The sequence below is a fragment of the Choristoneura fumiferana genome, chromosome 22, assembly GCF_025370935.1.
Source record: "Choristoneura fumiferana chromosome 22, NRCan_CFum_1, whole genome shotgun sequence".
Classification (NCBI taxonomy): Eukaryota; Metazoa; Arthropoda; class Insecta; order Lepidoptera; family Tortricidae; genus Choristoneura; species Choristoneura fumiferana.
Window position 1 is genome coordinate 9,585,277 of NC_133493.1, and position 20,989 is coordinate 9,606,265.

The 20,989-nt window shown below is 35.1% G+C and overlaps 1 protein-coding gene across 3 annotated transcripts; it reads left to right on the plus strand.

The window, feature by feature from the left end:
• Positions 1-793: 793 nt before the first annotated feature.
• Positions 794-15,262, plus strand: LOC141440108 (uncharacterized). 3 transcript variants are annotated; one of them, XM_074104572.1, is made up of 2 exons: positions 794-961; positions 12,095-15,262. In XM_074104572.1, exon 2 carries the CDS (start codon positions 12,109-12,111, stop codon positions 15,232-15,234), a length of 3,126 nt encoding a protein of 1,041 aa, XP_073960673.1. In that variant the 5' UTR covers positions 794-961; positions 12,095-12,108; the 3' UTR covers positions 15,235-15,262. The 3 variants fall into 3 exon arrangements, with proteins under 3 accessions (XP_073960673.1, XP_073960672.1, XP_073960674.1); XM_074104571.1 differs by lacking the exon at positions 12,095-15,262 and adding an exon at positions 3,669-8,054 and having other exon boundaries at positions 796-961; XM_074104573.1 differs by lacking the exon at positions 794-961 and adding an exon at positions 971-1,132.
• The last annotated feature ends 5,727 nt before the right edge of the window (positions 15,263-20,989 follow it).

Consider the following 20,989-nt stretch of genomic DNA (forward strand, 5'->3'; position numbering starts at 1 on the left):
AACTGATTTTGCGCGCATTTTTGTCACTGAGCAAGTTGTTTCTATCTATGCAGATTGGAGCGAGCAAGTGAGATAGCGCTAAGCCGTGATGGAGTTCACTACCGTATAGCAAGAGCAAAATTTAAAAATCTCTTGTGTCAACTTGTGTGTAGGTGTCGCATTGGTGGGTGTTACTGTTACGCAATATTTCCTACTTCAAAAATATTTCAGTAATGTAAATGAAACTTTTACTGTCAATTTGGCAAAAAATTTGGCCGGAAAATTAGGTACGAAGATGAGCGGAGCGAGGAAGAGCGTTAGGTACAATTACGACCAAAAACGCGCGAGCCGAGCGAGCAAAGCGAGCGCGCCTTGGTAGCGGCCGGCGAAGTGCCAGAACCTAATTTATTTAGGAAATAATTTAGTCCCTACTAGTGATAGTTAAGAGTATGTAATTTATTTGTCAAAGTCAAAATATCTTAATTCAATTTAGGCTATAACAAGCACTTACTGTGACTTTGACTTTTGATGTTAATTCGGTTTATTATACCCAGTGCCATCCACGAAGACGCGTGATTTGTCAAAACTAGACATTAACGACATTGTAATAAGAACCACGGCACGCGTCATCGTGAATAACTCTACCTATCTATAGCGAAGTTTTTAGTACCAGGCCAATTAGTAGGCTTTTCAAAAGACATTAACGACATTGTAATAAGAACCACGGCACGCGTCATCGTGAATAACTCTACCTATCTATAGCGAAGTTTGTAGTTTGGCTCAAATTTGTAGGCTTTTCAAGCTGTGAATGTGAAAAATGTGGCGTTAGGTTCCGAGTTGCTGGCAACACAATACTGTCAATGATGACTTGAGATTTTCTATGGTTCTTTAATTTAGTTATTATTTTTATTTATATTTATTAGTCACCCGGTCACCGTACACCACAGACAGAGACAGGCGAGGCGATAACATTAACATAACAGTACGTATATAAGTCGAAGATAAAACTTATTAATTTATATTTATTTAGAAAAGTTGAGATTATGTTTAGGGGGTTGTGATTGCTGCTTACATGCGGCCAGTGGGTGCCTATTTACAGTAAATATTACTTACAACAGTTGCAGTTGAACTGTATTTGGACAAGGATTAGAAGGTACAAATGTCTTAATTTTTCAATTTTTTAACGTCCAGATTTTTCATAGAAAAAGTAGGTACTTTTGCAATAACTTTTTGCCATAAGTTTTATTTCTAAGCACGTAAGCGGCATGCGACTTTTTGTAGCACAATATATTTGTAAGTTATGTCTAATCATCGGTGTCTAATTCGGTTATTGATAGCAATCACATTGAAGTTGCAGTTACATTGTTATGAAACAAAAAAAATCTTTTACTTTTATAATTTTGGTTTGCAATCCTTTGTCGCCTCTTACTAAGTACTTACTGGCTTAGTCTATGAGTATACAACCTTGTTTCATAAGCTTTATAATGTAATTATGAGAAATAAGTTGTCTTTGTCAAATGCATAGCAAAGTAGTGAATAAGACTTACGGGGAATTCCCCATAGGTATCTTACCTTCTCCACCTCAATGATTAATGTAGGATGGCCATGTGTCCGGTGGTTATTGATTTGAAGAACATTGTTGACTGTAATTAATTAAGCAGAGAGCTAATTGTGTGAGAATTTCACCTGCTTGCTAAACCATTTTAGCTGGTTATTAATACTTGTCAACTCCTGGTTACCGATTAGAAATCATACTGTGTAAAGTATATGTATACTTAACCAATTTTTGTGTAAGATTTTTGACCCTCTTAGTGTCCATGCTAAACTGGCATGAAGTTAACATTTAAAAAAAAAAGACTCATCAGCAAAAACCAATGCAAATTTTGAGCAAAAACTTTCTAAACAGTGGCTCGCATTGCATTAATACTTATTTTGACAAACAGTCAATGTAACTGCAGGAAATTAGGAATAATAAGGGTCATACTAAAAAGCAGCACTGCAGCTTACCATGGCAACACGCTGAGATGGCTCTTTTTGCTTCTTTCGGCACAATGTTTCTTTTCTTTTATCCTATTTATTTAGTATATAAGATTATGTAAGGTTGTCTTATGTTTTTAGTTGTAGTTTATTTTTTTCGTTGTGCCGAATTTTGGCAAATAAATTTATTCTTTCTTCTTTTCTTTAATAAAATTTGGCCTGGAACTTAGATGTGGTCTAGCAGTATTGGCCTTCCTGGGCTATGTAATAGCTATTGATTTCTCAGCTTATTGTTTACCAGATATGTACTTGCAAATAAAGAATGTTTTTAACAAAAAGGCAAAACTGACTCCAAAAAATTAAAAAATAAATAAAATGGAACCAACTACAAAACCCTTGAAAATATTTTTCTAGGTACCTACTAGCTCGAAGTCGGTGACTCAGCACAAGCCAGCAGGAGTGGAACAATAGTCGTCTACCTCACCTAAATACTATGGGTTTTAATCCCTCCTACTGGGGTTGTGCTGAGTCACCGACTTTGTTCGAGCTAGTAGGTACCCAAGGGTTTAGTAGTTGGTTAAAATTTTTTAATTTAATAATAATAATAAATATCATGGGGCACTTGATATCAATTACCTAGTCCCAAACTAAGCAAAGCTTGTACTATGGATACTAGGCAACGGATAAACATACTTAAATAGATAAATACATAGGTCCTTAAATACATATTAAACATCCAAGACCCGAGAACAAATGTTCGTATTATTCATACAAATATCTGCCCCGGCCAGAAATCGAACCCGGGACCTCAAGCTTTGTAGTCAGTCAGGATCTCTAACCACTTGGCCATTCGGCCGTCTGAGTAGTTTTGGAGTAGGTTTTACTTTTTTTGTTAAAAAAAAACTTTATTTCTAACTTTTTAGTGATTCATAGCCAAAGAACATCTCACAATGATTCCAGTAAGCCCAAACACGGCTTAGTTGCGTTGTTTTATAACAGAGTTCCATTGCCTACCTTCCGGCTTCAGCATCAGATCAGTTCGAAAGAATCATTAACTTGAAGCTTCTTCTTAGTCACTTATCTAGGAGTATTAATCATGATCGTTTATAGACGAGCGAGCATTACTTAGCTTTGACGAGTTCCATTGGTCATCTACGGCCTTCTTCATCATAGCAACGAGCTATGGGAAGAGCTATGCTTGGGGTTTCTTTGCGCGATAGATTCCGGAATACGGTAATTCATCGAAGACCTAAAGTCACCGACATAGCTGGAAAATGAAGTTAATGCATAGATGATGAAGTGGAAATGGGCGGGCCACATCGTTCGAAGAACAGATAACCGTTGGGGGAGAAAAGTCCTCGAGTGGCAACCACGAATCGGAAGACGAAGCATTGGCAGGCCCCCCACCCCACCAGGTGGACTGACGACATCGTGAGAGTTGCGAGAAACCGGTGGATGCAAGTGGCGAGTTGTCATTGTGGCGTTAAGGGGGAGGCCTTTGTTCAGCAGTGGACGTCTTCCGGCTGATGATGATGATGATGACTACTTATACCTAGTGGCAGACTGAGCCTGTTTGGTGCCCAGGGCGACCCAGCATTCGAAGCTGATGTAAAAAATTACTAAGTATATTTTCAGCATTGTTTAGGACTCGATCAAGATGACTTGTGTGTGACATTTAAGTGAGAAAACAATAATTGTTTTGCATGTTTCAGGTAAGTACTTACTTCACAATGATAACTTTGCAAGGTAGGAATATCTGCGAGAGACATAAGGAACTTAATCTAAAGGTAAAAGAAGCAGCTGAAAACAAAATTGACCTAACAGAACTGAAGTGTGTTGATAATTCTGATATTGACAGGATTTTCAAAATAGATTTGGCTTCTAAATACAAAAATGTTGATTATGTGCTTGAAGAATTGAAATCTGGAGACAGTTTGTATGTCTCGAGATCACTGAAGTGTGAATGGCTCTATGGCAGTGACTATGCTCACTTGATCAATCCAGATTATTTACATCATCGTATTTTTCCCAAAATGTCGTTGAAAATGAAGAAAAAGACGCTCAGCACATTATCCATTCACTTAAGGGACGAAACAAGAACACAGCTGTTCTATGAGTACTGTATGAATACAAAAATGTTGAACAATGCTCTCAAGTTTTTAATTTTCACATCTGAATCATTTAAAAACGAGCTTATGAATGATGAGTCGAGATTTTTTGATTTGTGTAAGCAAGTGAAAACTGATTACATGAAAAAGTTTATTGGTAACTCTTTCACTTTGGCTGATACTTATGGAGAAAGAGAAAGGCCACTTATAGAATTGTCATATTTGTACTCTTTAAATGAAGAGAAGTATCTCAATCTTTTGGAAAAGCACACCGGGACTAACTATTATAGAAAAATTGTTGGTGTTAAAATGTCGCGAAGTATATTAAAGAAGCACAAGGATAGAGTTGTAAAGAAACCACTTTTGTATCTAAACATTTTAAATAAAAGCGAATTAGTCAAATACAGTTCTTCTGAAGATGCGATAGTCTATGCAGTGGCTCTTCTTCAAGATGATATTAGTGAATTTTGGAGATGTGATTATTTCAGAACTAACAAGCACATACTTGATCTAATAAAAACACCAAGCATATTTAATTTTGTAAAAAAGATCTATACTGAAAAATACAATACATCACAATTTGAAATGGGCACGAATTTCTACAAACACAAATATTACGATCTGATGACTTTTGAAGAGCGCGAAGCTTGGGCTTTAAGACACCTACAAGAGAATCTAGACGTTATTCCGGAAGACAAAAGTTACAAGTGGTATGAATATGTAACATTCGCAAAGTCCTTCAAAGAAATAAAATCGCAGATATATATCGCCACAAATGTAAGCAAAAGATCAGACATGCTTAAGGTTTTGGTAAAGTCAGCAAAGACTCAAAGGGATTTAGAAGAGCTCTTGAACTATTATTACAATAGACATGTTAATGAAAGAAGAGGTAAGAAACTTGACTTTATAAATACAGTCATGGAGCACCACACGGTATTAGAGTTTGACGACGCTTGCTGGGGCGCTTTTGATATGATATTGCGCAGTGTTGATATCTACAATACTTCAGAATACTGGGGACTTGATGATGTTCTTACAGTTTCATTGATATATCATATAATTAATAATAAAACTCTTCCCGAAGACTTAAAGACATGCTTAAGGCTTGTTGATTTTAATAATTATTTTGAGTATTACTTGGATCAGTTGAATGATGAGAGAAAAGATCTTATATACAATTATATAAATCAATTTATTATCAGCGAAATATCGGAATTTGATTCGCAGGAATATAGTGATGATGTCAAAGACAAAGTTCGTTCTTATTTACACCAATCTGTAAAGTTGAGACGCGTTTTCAGTAAAGATAAATATCCAGAAATAGTCTTAAAATACATGCAGCTGGATTTGGAAAACTTTGGACATATTGTAGGAAAATCTGAAAAACCAGTAGAAAAAGTAATAATCACAGAAGGTTATTTGTTGCGATGTCTCAAAGAAGATGCTTCACTAATCGTGGAAAAACTGCCTTTAATAAAAGATGAGTTCAATAACTCTTCTATTTTTCGAATCAACTTGCTTTTAAGAAGAATCAAAATATATTTCTCAAACGATATTGCAAAACAATGTCTGGAGTTTTGTAAGAAAACACTGTATGAATCACTGCCAGGTATCGCTATTACTGAATATAAAGCTATATATTCGATTGTGTTTGCTATTTTTCAACTGGGAGATGAAAAAACTAAAGCAGAAATAATGGATAAGTTTGCACCTACAAACCCGAAAATAGAACATGATAAAATTGGTTACTATGTCCTATACACCCAAGCAGCAATTTGTAGCTTCCAGAGTTATTCTCGGCCGCCTGTGCCACTTTCCAAAACGGCTTTGTATTTAAAGGGAGATTACGTCCATAAGTGTAATGATATGTTTAACATGTACCTGGTGAACCTACCCCCCGCTTTACGCTCGGAGTTCATAAATTCTTTGATAGATGCTCCCTTAGCCTTACAAAAACGTGGTCTTCGTTTAGCATTTTTGACATTCGAAGTAAACAAGCTGAAAGATCTTGTTTCGAGCGTTTGGAAGAAAACAAATAATGTGTCATTAAGACAAATTCTTTATTTGTTGCTGTTTAATAAGACGGCGGAAGAACAAGGAAAAACGCAGGAAATCTTGTTTGAATTGTTGAAAGAACTTACACTGACTTTACATGAAGATGACGCCGATGAGGTTTTTGAGTGTTTTACAGATTACCGAGTACCCGCTAATCTCAGAGGTCCTTATTTGGAAATTGCTTGGAAAACAGTTGTTATATTACCTGATAAGAAATCTAATTTTCAACGTAAAATACGTGTCGTTGATTCAATTGCATCGAACATTTCTTTGATGGATGACAAGTTTCTTGTGCGGCTAATCTATGACCATGTTCAGAAGATACTACGTGAAGAGAAACTTCGTCCTCAACTTAACAACGGCGTTGTGGAATTGAACGTGGCGCTGTGGAATCTTATAGCTCGGTATATTATTGACATTCCGAATGAAACCAAACAGGAAAAGAGCCTAAAATTAGTCGAAGCAATAACCAAAGAATGTTTCGACCATTGGAATGAAGATTACAATACAGAAGATTTGATCTTCCAAGTGTTTTTCAGGAATTTCGTAGACAGTCTTATAACAAACTCTTCATACAGCAATACTAACTTCCGAGGCGTTGTACCCATTTTTGAATATTTACTTGAGAGTTTTGAAAAACAGTTTGGTATATCCGAAATGTATTCATATTTTTGGGATTGGAAATTAAGACTAATGATGGGTAAGGCTATCAATGGAGAGTTGAGTAGCGATAAAGAAGTCTGTATTAACTTTGGTTCGCAGTTAGGTCTTTTTATAAAAGAGCTAAAGGATAAGAAACTTTGTTACATTTCATTCTTTAGCAAAATCATTGAAAAAATATCGTGTTGTATGCATGACTTTCTTGATGAGAATGATCCTTCGCTGGACGTTGATGATGTGTCTATTCTTGCGGCCTGCGGGCTAACTCAGACAGACATATTTGAAACTTATCTCCTTGCATTAGAGATATTACCAATAAATCCAACTGAAACATTGAAAACTGAGTATCAGGAAGTAATAAAAAAAATAAAAGAAAAAGAAAACGCCGAATTGACAGCCTTCATGAAAGATAAATTTATTTATAGTGATCTGAAAGTATGGAAGTTTATGTAAATTATATCACACGTTTATTTGTCAGGGGATTTGGGAGTGATTATTTGTGACACGGTTTCAACATATGCAATTTTAATATTAAAAACCGATCGTGCGAGTCGGACCGGACTTGCGTACGAAGGCTTCCGTAAATCATCTCAATACTTAAATGCATATCTTTTATTATTATTCAAATAATACACTAGCAGCTTTTTGAGTTAGAATATATATATTTTAATAACTTATATCACTGCGCTTGTGTTTTTATTTTTCAAGTGTTCGTCAAGTATATTTTTTTAAACTGCTGTAGGTGCATTACGTACCTATACTACAGTATGTATTCCTGTTTGTAAAATAAGCAAATACCGTTATCTATCAGTGCAGTTTTGGTAGCAATGTGTGGTCGGAGAAAAAAATAAACACACTTTGTAATAAAAATGCAAATAAACACACAGAAGACAAAATAAATATAATTATATTTAAATAAATGGGATATTTACCTATGGGATTATACCTATTAATCCAAAAATTATAAGTAGCTAAAAGTTAATCCTGCGCGATGTAACTTTAATGTAAAAATAATATTGAATATTTACATGTATTTATTTTTTGCCAAACTTAAACTTTGCTATGCTACAAAAACTGCACGCTGATAACGATCATTAAAAATAAGTAACTTAATAGGTACTGTCGTTAAATTAAGAGGTATTTTTAGATTAAAAGGTTTTTTTGTTAAGTACCTTACTGTTATTACAAGTAGGTATATTTTATTTGTGCCATCTTATGTAGAAACAAACATGTGTTATTAAGTGAATAAAGTGAGTGCAGAGCAGAAGCACCAAATTTTGTATACTTACCTAATACAATCTCACTCCCTCCCTCGCTTTCTTGCAGAAATTCAACACCAGAGAAGTGTAGTACAGTTAGCATCAAAAGTAGCTGGTTACTTTTGTACTTTGTCGTTTTACAGCTACGTACTTAGCGCGATACAAGATTGAAAATGTGTTAAGTAATGTGACACGAGTAAAAAAGTAACCAGCTACTTTTGATGCTGACCGTACTTAGTACCCACTGAAGTGAGAGAGGTTATCATTAAAACAACCAATTCTTGTGCAAACTTATATAATTAAAAATCTACACAAAATCCAAGGTTTATTCCGTATAAAAAATAAAGGGTAAGTATGACTTTATTGATCACCTAATAAATGCGTTTTCGGCGACCTAATAAATAATCTTTGTTCCTGAAATAGTAGACCTGTCACCTAAATTGAATCACCAATTAATATTAAAACGGTTACCTAAATATTATTTAAAAATTACTCGGAAATAATATTGATTATCAAATAAAAATTATATTGGTTTCCAAAATAATAGATGTGTCACTAAAACTGAATCACCAAACAATATAGAAATGGCTTCCTAAAAATTAATTATAATCACTGGAAAATAATATTGATAATCAAATAATTGAACTGAAATTTGACGATAGTGATATACCTACTATGAATGAAATAATAATAATAATATCTTCTCACAAATTACACCAATTGACCCAGCCCCAAACTAAGCAAAGTTTGTTCTATGGGCGCTAAACAACGGGTAGAACATACATATATACATATGTACTTTACTTAAATACATACAAACATCCAAGACTCAAGTTCCTACTACAAACATTATATTCATCATACAAGTTAGCAAAAATGTTCGGTTCTGGCACTTCGCCGGCCGCTGCCGCGGCACGCTCGCTTAGCTCGCTCGGCTCGCGCACTGAGGGTCGCAGTTCTACCTAACACTCCTCCTCGCTTCGCTCGTCGTCGTACCTAACCAGACCTGCCTTAGTAGAATAGTTAGAAGCATCGAACTGATATATTTATTAGGTGACAGATGTATTATTTTGGTGATCGAATTTTGATGATGATGTTTTAAAATAATAGTAACAATAATTTAGTTCTGAAATATACATTTCAGGTCAACTTCATTAAGCTTTTGGATTTCGAAGGCAAGTTCACATCTGCCGCCCCCAAAGTTAGCTCACACGCACTCAGTCATGCTCTGAAAGCAGAGCGGTACCGAGGGCATGGTATTGCTTCCGTTCCCATAAGCTCTATGGGATCGTCTTGGGAACTTCGACGTCGCGAGCCTGTGACTAGAATTTAAACTAAAAATATAAAAGTTTAAAATCCATAAGCTTAACAATATACAGCCTTAAACATAGCAAGGGGATGTATAAAGTCCCTGAGTTAATAATAAAATTATTATACAGCAAGGGGATGTATAAAGTCCCTATGTTAATAATAAAATTCCTAATCTAAATAAATAATATTATATGGTACTGTCGAACTGATCTGATGATGGAGCCGGAAGATATGAACTGGAATTTCATGATGGAAAATCGTATCATAGTCGTGTTTGCCTTGTAAGAAAGGCCACGTAATGGACTTTGAACACGATCAGGTTTCAATTTGTTCATACATTGTCATAACAAACCTTTGTTCTAAGCTGACAGATAAAACACCATGCAATACAGCTGGGCTACTACGAAACTCGAAGTTCGTGTCGTGCTGTCCCTCTGACACTTACACTATTTAATACGAGAGCGAGAGGGACCGCACGACACGAACTTCGAATTACGAGTTTCGTAGTAGCCCTGCTGACGCACTGGCGGAGATGAAGAGGATGCGGGCTCGTTCGCCTACTTAAAATTAGTACTATTATATATTCTGTGCTTAAAATAAATGTATAAATGTTAAAAATATTTCGTTATCAGACCAAAAAGTATAAAATAAATTAATAGTTTAAAAAACACTAGAAAAACGAGAAAAACACGCTTTTATATATAAAAGCACGTAAAAACAAAAAAAAATATTGATCGTTCAAGTTGTCTCTATTTCTGGGCTGAAGTGTAAACTATGTGCTTTTATTATAATATTAGATGGTAAAAACGTGGGGCGCTGGAACAGGAAAGACGTTCTTTGGTAGGTACCTACTTAACCCTTGGGCGGCATAAACGTTGCTCTTGTCTTGTGCGACCTCATGCAGCTTCCGCCAGGAAGTTAGTATTAGCAAGGATTATATATACTAGTGGGCACGTATTTGAATATCGAAATTTAAAATATCTAAGGTTAAAACGTCGACGGTCAAAATATCGAAAATCAGAATGTCGAACGATCATAAGGTCGAAATTCAAAACGTCGAAAGTATAAATTATCGAACGGTACAATTATCGAATGGTAAAATTTCGAAAATCCTAATATCGACGGATAAAATATCGAAAATTAAAATTTCGAACGATTCTAAGATCGAAATTCTAAATATCGAATGTCTATAATACCGAAGGGTACAATAATCGATTACTGATACGAAATTTAACTTTGGCCTTGTTTTGGCCACAGTTGGACCTAACACGCTCCTCCTCGCTGTGCTCATCGTCGCACCTAAACTATTCGGTTGAATTCATAAGACTTCAGTTAAATTCTAGGTACTAAGTAATCTAATCTAAAAATTAGGCGCGACAACAAGCGCAGCGAGGAGGAGCGGTTAGGTTCAACCTAACCGTGACCAAAACAAGCACGAGCCGAGCGAGCGAAGCGAGCTTGCTGCGGTAGCGGCCGGCGAGTGCCAGTATCGAGTTCTATGCATTTTTCTTGATATTAAGATACTTCGCTATTTCAATTTTCGATATTTTAATATTTGGTTTTTTGACGGTTGATATTTTGTGTTTCGATATTAACATATATCGATCATTCGGTTGTCGATATTTTGAACTTTCGATATTTTAGCCGTTCGATATTTCGGTTTTAGGAATTCCAGACGTCGATATAATGATAGTAGATATTTAGATCATTCGATATTTTGATTTTCGATATTTTGGCCGTCGACGTTTTAACTTTAGATATTTTAAATTTCGATATTCAAATACGTGCCCATACTAGTCCTTGGTTGTAGTTGTTAACAAGAAAGAAAGTCTTTCCTGTTCCAGCGCCCCAGCCCCACGCTTTTACAATCAAATATTATAATTAAAAGCACATAGTTTACACTTCAGCCTAGAAATAGAAGACTTGAACGATCCATAATTTATTTTTTGTTTTTACGTGCATTTATAAAAGCGTGTTTTTTAATAGTACATTGTGTCTTAAGGGCGGTAAATAAGGAATTACGAACGAGAGTCTATTAGAAGCCCGAAGTCGAAGACTGAGGGCTTTAATGAGTCGATGTTCGTAATTCTAGTACCGCCCGTGCGACATACAATGTTTTTCATCACATTTGCAAGTAAAATTTTATATTTGTAAAAGAAAAAATATAATTCTTCCAAATATTGGCGATACCTTAGGCTGTGCTCTTGGCAACGTCGCCCTCTACCTCCCTCGGCATGCGCCGCAACGTGCGTGTGCATGTGGTGGTCCATGTAGTCATGCAGCAAGAGCGCGCGCAGCGCCATCAGTACGGGCACTGACTCATTGACCGACCTTGGGCTTCATGACAAGACAATGTGTACGCGCAATGACTCATGCGACCGACCACGGGTTTCATGACAAGCAGTTATAAGTAAACCACTAATAATATATATATCTTTGTTGTTTGAATAAATAAATGAATTATCATTATTATTAATGATGAAGAAAAACATCTTGAGGAAACCTGTATAACCTGCAAAGAAATTAAATAGTGTGTATGAATTTTCCAATCCACACGCCCCGCGTTGGAGCTACGGCTCAAGCCCTCTTATTTCGAGAGGAGGCCTGTGGTCTGCAGTGGAAGATGTATACGCTGAGATGAATAGATGGAGGATCTATTTTTTATTGTTCACTTTTTTGTCCAGCTCCTGTCAGTAAATGAATTGGTTGACGGTAAGAAAACCATAATTGTTTTGCATGTTTCAGGTACATCCTGCACAATGATAACTTTGCAAGGTAGGAATATCTGCGAGAGACAGAAGGAACTTAATCTAAAAGTAAAAGAAGCATTTAAAAACAATATTGACCTAAAAGAACTAGAGTGTGTTGATAATTCTGATATTGACAGGATTTTCAAAATAGATTTGGCTTCCAAATACAAAAATGTTGATTATGTGCTTGAAGAATTGAAATCTGGCGACAGTTTGTATGTCTCGAGAGCACTGAAGTGTGAATGGCTCTATGGCAGTGACTATGCTCACTTGATCAATCCAGATTATTTACATCATCATATTTTTCCCAAAATGTCGTTGAAAATGAAGAAAAAGACGCTCAGCACATTATCCATTCACTTAAGGGACGAAACAAGAACACAGCTGTTCTATGAGTACTGTATGAATACAAAAATGTTGAACAATGCTCTCAAGTTCTTAATTTTCACATCTGAATCTTTTAAAAACGAGCTTATGAATGATGAGTCGAGATTTTTTGATTTGTGTAAGCAAGTGGAAACTGATTACATGAAAAAGTTTATTGGTAACTCTTTCACTTTGGCTGATACTTATGGAGAAAGAGAAAGGCCACTTATAGAATTATCATATTTGTACTCTTTGAATGAAGAGAAGTATCTAAATCTTTTGGAAAAGCACACCGGGACTAACTATTATAGAATAATTGTTGGTGTTAAAATGTCGCGAAGTATATTAAAGAAGCACAAGGATAGAGTTGTAAAGAAACCACTTTTGTATCTAAACATTTTAAATAAAAGCGAATTAGTCAAATACAGTTCTTCTGAAGATGCGATAGTCTATGCAGTGGCTCTTCTTCAAGATGATATTAGTGAATTTTGGAGATGTGATTATTTCAGAACTAACAAGCACATACTTGATCTAATAAAAACACCAAGCATATTTAATTTTGTAAAAAAGATCTATACTGAAAAATACAATACATCACAATTTGAAATGGGCACGAATTTCTACAAACACAAATATTACGATCTGATGACTTTTGAAGAGCGCGAAACTTGGGCTTTAAGGCACCTACAAGAGAACGTAGACGTTATTCCGGAAGACGAAAATTACAAGTGGTATGAATATGTAACATTCGCAAAGTCCTTCAAAGAAATAAAATCGCAGATATATATCGTCACTGATGTAAGCAAAAGATCAGACATGCTTAAGGTTTTGGTAAAGTCAGCAAAGACTCAAACGGATTTGGAAGAGCTGTTAAACTATTATTACAATAGACATGTTAATGAAAGAAGAGATAAGAAACTTGACTTTATAAAAACAGTCATGGAGCACCACGCGGTATTAGAGTTTGACGACGCTTGCTGGGGCGCTTTTGATATGTTATTGCACAGTGCTGAGATCTACAAAACTTCAGAATACGGGGGACCTGATGAAGTTCGTACAGTTTCATTGATATATCATATAATTAATAATAAAACTGAAGGCTTGAATATATCCTTAAGGCATGTTCATTGTTTTTTTTATTATTTTAAGCATTACTTGGATCAGTTGAATGATGAGAAAAAAGATCATGTATACAATTATATGAATCAATTTATAATCAGCGAAATATCGGAATTTGATTCGCAGGAATATAATAATGATATGAAAGACAAAGTTCGCTCTTATTTACATCAATCTGTAGAGTTGAAACGCGTTTTCAGTAAAGAAGATCAATATCCAGAAATAGTCTTAAAATACATGCAGCTGGATTTGGAAAACTTTGGACATATTGTGGGAAAATCTGAAAAACCAGTAGAAAAAGTACAAATCACAGAAGGATATTTGATGCGATGTCTCAAAGAAGATGCTTCACTAATCGTGGAAAAACTGCCTTTAATAAAAGATGAGTTCAATAACTCTTATTGTTTTCGAATCAACTTGCTTTTGAGAAGAATCAAAACATTTTTCTCAAACGATATTGCGAAACAATGCCTGGAATTCTGTAAGAAGACATTGTATGAATCACTGCCAGATAACGCTATTAGTGAGTATCGAGCTATATTTTCGATTGTGTTTGCTATTTTTCAACTGGGAGATGAGAAAACTAAAGGAGAAATAATGGATAAGTTTGCACCTACAAACCGGAAAATAGAACATGATAAAAATGGTTACTATATCCTATACACCCGAGAAGCAATTTGCCGCTTTCAGAGTTATTCTCGGCCGCCTGTGCCACTTTCCCAAACTGCTTTGTATTTAAAGGGGGATTACGTGCATCCGTGTAATGACATGTTTCACATGTACCTGGTGAACCTACCCCCCGCTTTACGCTCAGAGTTCATAAATTCTTTGATAGATGCTCCCTTAGCCTTACAAAAACGTGGTCTTCGTTTAGCATTTTTGACATTCGAAGTAAACAAGCTGAAAGATATCGTTTCAAGCGTTTGGAAGAAAACAAAAAATGTTTCATTAAGACAGATTCTTTATTTGTTACTGTTTAATAAGATGGCGGAAGAACAAGGAAAAACGCAGGAAATCTTGTGTGAATTGTTGAAAGACCTTACACTGACTGTACATCAAGATGACGCCAATGAGGTTTTTGAGTGTTTTAGAGGTTACCGCATACCAGCTAATCTCAGAGGTCCATATTTGGAAATTGCTTGGAAAACAGTTGTTATATTACCTGAAAAGAAATCTAATTTTCAACGTAAAAAACGTGTCGTTGATTCAATTGCATCGAATATTTCTTTGATGGATGACAAGTTTCTTGTGCCGCTAATCTATGACCATGTTCAGAAGATACTACATGAAGAGAAGCTTCGTCCTGAACCTGACAACGGCATCGCCGAATTGAACGTGGCGCTGTGGAATCTTACAGCTCGGTATATTATTGATATCCCGAATGAAACCAAACAAGAAAAGAGCCTAAAATTAGTCGAAGCAATAACCAAAGAATGCTTCGACCATTGGAATGAAGATTACAATACAGAAGATTTGATCTTCCAAGTGTTTTTCAGGAAGTTCGTTGACAGTCTTATAACAAACTCTTCATACAGCAATACTAACTTCCGAGGTGTTGTACCCATTTTTGAATATTTACTTGAGAGTTTTGAAAAACAGTTTGGTATTTCCGAAATGTATTCGTATTTTTGGGATTGGAAATTAAGATAATGATGGGAAAGGCTATCAATGGAGAATTAAGGAGCGATAAAGAAGTCTGTATTAACTTTGGTTCGCAGTTAGGTCTTTTTATAAAGGAGCTAAAGGATAAGAAACTTTGTTACATTTCATTCTTTAGCAAAATTATTGGAAAAATATCGTGTTGTACGAATAACTTTCTTTATGTTCTAAATAAAGTCTTTCATGAGAATAATCCGTCGCTGAACGTTGCTGATGTCTCTATTCTTGTGGCCTGCGGGCTTACTCAAACGGAAATGTTTGAAACTTATCTCCTTGCTTTAGAGTTATTACCAATAAATCCAGCTGAAACATTGAAAACTGAGTATCAGGAAGTAGTAAAAAAAATAAAAGAACAAGACAACGCCGAATTGACCGCCTTCATGAATGATAAGTTTATTTATAGTGATCTGAAAGTAAGGAAGTTAATGTAAATTGTATCACACGTTTACACGTATTTTTTCAGGGGAATTGGATTTATTTGCGACACGGTTTCAACATATGCAATTTTGATATTAAAAACCGATCGTGCGAGACGGACCCAATCCTTATATACAATACTTAGTTATATGTAAGTTACTTTATTATTATATTATTCAAATAATGCACTAGCTCACTAGCAGCTTTTTGAGCTGATGCATGAATGTATATCACTGCATTTGTGTTTTTGTTTTTCAAGTGTTTATCAAACTGCTGTACATTACTCGTACTCGTACGTACAATACACTGTGTATTCCTGTTTATAAAATAAATAAGTACTAACTTGTTATACTGTCGTCACAACTGTCGTTAAAAGTTATTTTATTACGTTTACCTACTGTTTATTCTATGTACAAACAACCATGTGTTAGTAAATTAAGTGATAAACGACCAATTTTTTTTTATATGGGTAGTTATATATATTTTGGGATCTCGGAAACGGCTCCAATGAAATTTGGAATGTAGGGGTTTTCGGGGATGAAAAATCGATTAAGCTTGGTCGTATCTCTGGGAAAACGGTTGTTATCGAGTTTTAGCCCGAGCAAAGCTCAGTCGCCTAGGTACTGTGTTATTAAGTGAATAAAGTTAATTGAGAAGCACTAAATGTCTTATACTTACAGCCTTACACCTCGCTGCTGCCGTGCAGAATTTTGACATCAGAGAAGAGAAGTGTAGCATAGTGATGTATGAATATAATATACGCATTCGCAAATCTTGGCATATTTTTTAACGCCCGAAAAAATAATTTTATTTTAACAATTTTCTTTTAAAATAACAATTTTCATAATAAATACTTTATTTTAGTAACTTATAGTATTTCAATCATTGTTTTAATTCACGTGTTTTTAGGGTTCCGTACATCAGAAGGAAAAACGGAACCCTTATATGATCACTTTTTGTCTGTCTGTCTGTCAAGACCCTTTTTCTCGAGAACGTGTGGACTTGTGGAGGTATCAAGCTGAAATTTATATCAATCTATATATATCTACTGTCCCTTGGAGCTGAGAAAAAAATCAAACTTCTAAGCCAACGCAATCAAAAGATGCAGGCGATGCAGCCGGTTACGCTGCAAATTTTCGCAAATTTTCGAAACTCTCAAGGGAATCAAAACCCAGGGTACTTACCGTAAACTCAGAATCTTGAAATTTGGTATGACGGTAGCTATTATAACACAACCAACTAGAAAAGTCTGAAAATCTTGATTTTTTTGTCTGTCTGTAAATGTCAATGACCAAAATAATCTGACCCCACACTGGGTACATTTTGCTTAAGAGTATGACCCTGCATACACTGGATCTATTAAATCACTCGGAAAAAGCGAGAAATATCTTCAAGACACGATTCCCGTTTACTTACATACCTATAAATGTGTACGGAACCCTCGATGCGCGATTCCGACTTTCACTTGTCCGGTTTTTTAGGGTTCCGTAGCCAAAATGGCAAAAACAGAACCCTTATAGTTACGCCATGTCTGTCTTTCTGTCCGTCCGCGGCTTTGCTCAGGGACTTAATGCTAGAAAACTGTAATTTGCACGAATATATATAATGTAAGCTATGCCGACAAAATGGTATACCAAGTAAAAAATTAAAAAAAAAATTTTTTTTTTTTTAGAGTAAGTACCTCCCATAGACGTTGCTGCATAGGGGGTTGCTTAAACGATTTTTCGATTCAGTGATTTGTTTGCAAAATATTCAACTTTAAAGTGCAATTTTTCTTTAAAATCAAAACCGGTGGGTGGAAAAATTTGAAAAAATTCAGGATGGATAGTAAGTTTATCAAACTTACAAGGAAAACTATAACGGTTAAACAAGTTCCTATCAAATAAATATGTCGCTAAAATCGAACTTGACAGACACGGCTATTGGCATTATTGTTTTATGACATGCAAACGATTATCAACTTTAGGGTGGTGGACCACATATTTGGCTGATGGTACCTATGTATTTTTGTTTATAAAATGTAACTTGTTATACTCTGCCTTTAAATGTACGAGGCATTTTTTGATTAGGTACCTAAGAGATTTTTTTATTACCCATGTTATTTATTACAAGTAGGTATAATTTTCTTTGTGCCATTCTATGTACAAACAAACGTGTTATTTATTAAGTGAATAAAGTGAGTGCAAAAGCACCAACATTTTGTATACTTAAGTCTTACAGTCTTACTCCCTCTCTTTCCTTGCAGAATTTCGACATATATAAGAGAAGTGTAACTGGTAGTGCATGCTGAAGTGAGAAAGGTTATCATTAAAACAACCAATTATTTTGCAAACTTATAATTTAAAATCTACACAAAATGCAACGTTTATCAATATTCCGTATAAAAAATAAATAACAACGAATATTTAATATGCTACAACACAGATTAACTATAGTATGAAGCGAGATCGGTTCGGATTTTGTGGACTGCAGACATTGCAATTTTAGCCAATGGCACTGCAAAAATCATAATTTTGTGCAATAAAAACTCGTGGTCATTATTGTCGGACGTGGTTAGTGTCGAGCATGAGCATGTCAATAGGATTCCAGATTTTGTTCCTACCATCATCGTATTACTTATATCGTTTGACAGAATGAAATGCCCATTACAATTGAAAACAATGCGCTAGTTAAATAATAAACCTTGTACAAAACAACCATTTTCTAAAACACCTATCTCACCTACCTCAGAATGTCTTCAATCTATGACATTTAATTCTTGAAATACTTATACGTTCTTTTTCTAAGAAAACTGTTTTTCAGAATAATCATTAGATAGGTATCCTATAATATATATAATATATAATAACTATCCGATAAGCGAACCTAGTATTTATGGCATGACATAATATAATTGAAACAGGTGTTTTAGGATCTGGATAGGTAGGTAGTTAAGTAATTTTGGAAAGGAACTGATTTTTGCTGAGCTGGCAACGTTGCATTTTTGTTTTTCTCGATTATTTCATAAAAATTGAATGAAAATTAAAAATGTTGCCTGATAGAACACTTCTTAATATATAAGTTAACGTGTCTACTCCAATAATTCTTCGTTATTACACACTCTCATCTATGTTCGTTATAGACTTTTATATTCTTTAAAAACGAATTAATGATTATAAATGGTTATTAAAGAAAATAAAAGTCTATATCGAATAATTATTGGAGTAGACACATTAACTTATATATTAAGAAGTGTTCTATCAGACAACATTTTAAATTTTCATTCAATTTTTATGGAATAATCGAGAAAAACTAACAAAAATGCAACGTTGCCAGCTCAGCAGGTATAAACGCTCTTAAAGAAGTCATTGTGGCCTCTGTCGGTTGAAATACACCAAAATAGAGCCTTCTGTGTTTCAACTCAAAGGAGACGATTAATGTTTCAGAGAGTTTCTCACTGTGGGTAAAGTACAATTTAGATGGAGCACGCTATAGATCACACATAGTACCTTGAATAGCGAGTCAGCTTTATTTCTAGAGCGACTACCACACTTGTTTATTCTCGCTGTCCCTTTTCTACACTTAGGGGCTGTTTCACCACCCATTGACTAATTTTATTCGACGGATAAATGTGATGCCATCTCCGTCTATTCGAACACAAACAGAGACGGCATCACATTTATCCGTCAAATAAATTTAATCCGTGGATGGTGAAACAGGGGTTTATAGTTTTAAAGGACAAATAGTGCAAATACAGTTACGAAGATTGCTAACCGTTCTGATAAATGATTTTATGCGATGCGACACAAAACATTAACAATTATTCTATAATAAATAACACTAAATAAAGCTATTAGCTAAATCAATTATTGCTTAGCGTAGCACGAATTTTAGTAATCATTATATCATAATGCTTGTATGTTTTTCAATGAGAGATTTAACTTAAATAGTTGTCATAAAAGCTATGTAGAATAGAATGGGGGGACCGTATATAAACAAAGATCCGAAAGATGGCGCGAATTTAGGTGGTCTCTAGACCTTCAATTATATTGCGCAATTTTGTGACCGTTTAGGGTTAATATTGAAGATCGCGCAATGAATGAACGAAAGTTTGAGCGAGTTTAATTTTTAATGCACCATATTTTTAGTGTAGGGCCAGTATTGCGCAATATTTTGAACATTGTGCAGTTCGTATTATTGCGCAATATAATTGATCGTTTGGATTTAAGAGCGTCTTTCAATCTTATTGTACAATAAAATGTATTGTACAATGTTATTGTAGGTCTAGAGCCGCCTTATATTGTAAACTATACTATATTTTTGTGTGCCATTTTTCTTTACTCATACAACTCGGTCCCGATCCATACAAGCATATCCGAAGACACAAAAGGATCTTAAAGTACTTATGGCGAATCTGATCAGAAATATTAGACATCTTTTTTTTTCACTTAAAACTTACAAACAACCAAGATCCACCCGCCAGTTCTATAGAGGGAGTAAGAAACTGAGAGACTGATGCAATGACCCAAGGTGGCAACTTTGTGCCACTAATGTCTCGCTCTACAACTATCTTTATGAACACACAAAAAAGGAATTCACTCCTAGCATTGGTCTTGTATTGTTACTGTCTTTTATTTCTGCTCAGTATTCTCTCAGTTAACACAACTTTACTCTCTCACAACTTGTATCAGTATCACACTATCATAACTTAACTATAGATTATACCGGATTACACATCTAAATAATTATGATTATGTAGATGTAGAAAATAAATGTTAACATTCATTAATTGACAGCGTTTGTAATTTTATTGAGCAAGTGGAAACAGAATCGAGTGATGCCGAGAATATAGCTGCCATTGCTAGCCTTAAGCGCGTTCCAGACCATTGTAGTAATGTAAACCAGCGTCCCAACAGATGGGCTGGTTCGTTTACCTTTACTTGCCCGAATTTCACTTGCCATACCAACGTTTGCCATAAAATATATAGAACCGTGCTGTTGTGCTGGATTTTTTAAAATGTTATCATATAGACTGCAGTAGATCGGACAATCGGGCAAACGATAGATTACCGGGCTGGTTAAATCATTTCCCCAAAATCGTTATTTCCTAGTAGCAAAATTTCCATTTTTTCCCCAAAAGCTTTTTTTTCCAATACCTATACTTTTTTACTGAAGCTTATTTTCACAATCGCGTTTTTACCCAATTTTAATCGACATAGAAACAGTGGCGATGGAGAGCGGAGCTTCTACTTTTTGTGTGGATTTGGCCCTTCGGGCTGATGCAAACTTATAATATAACCTAAACCTGCCTATGTTTCTGTATCGATTAGAATTGGGAAAAAACGCGATT

Bases quoted from the DNA above. Each gene is read 5' to 3' on its own strand.
- LOC141440108 (XM_074104571.1), top strand. From the start codon at position 3,687: ATGATAACTTTGCAAGGTAGGAATATCTGCGAGAGACATAAGGAACTT.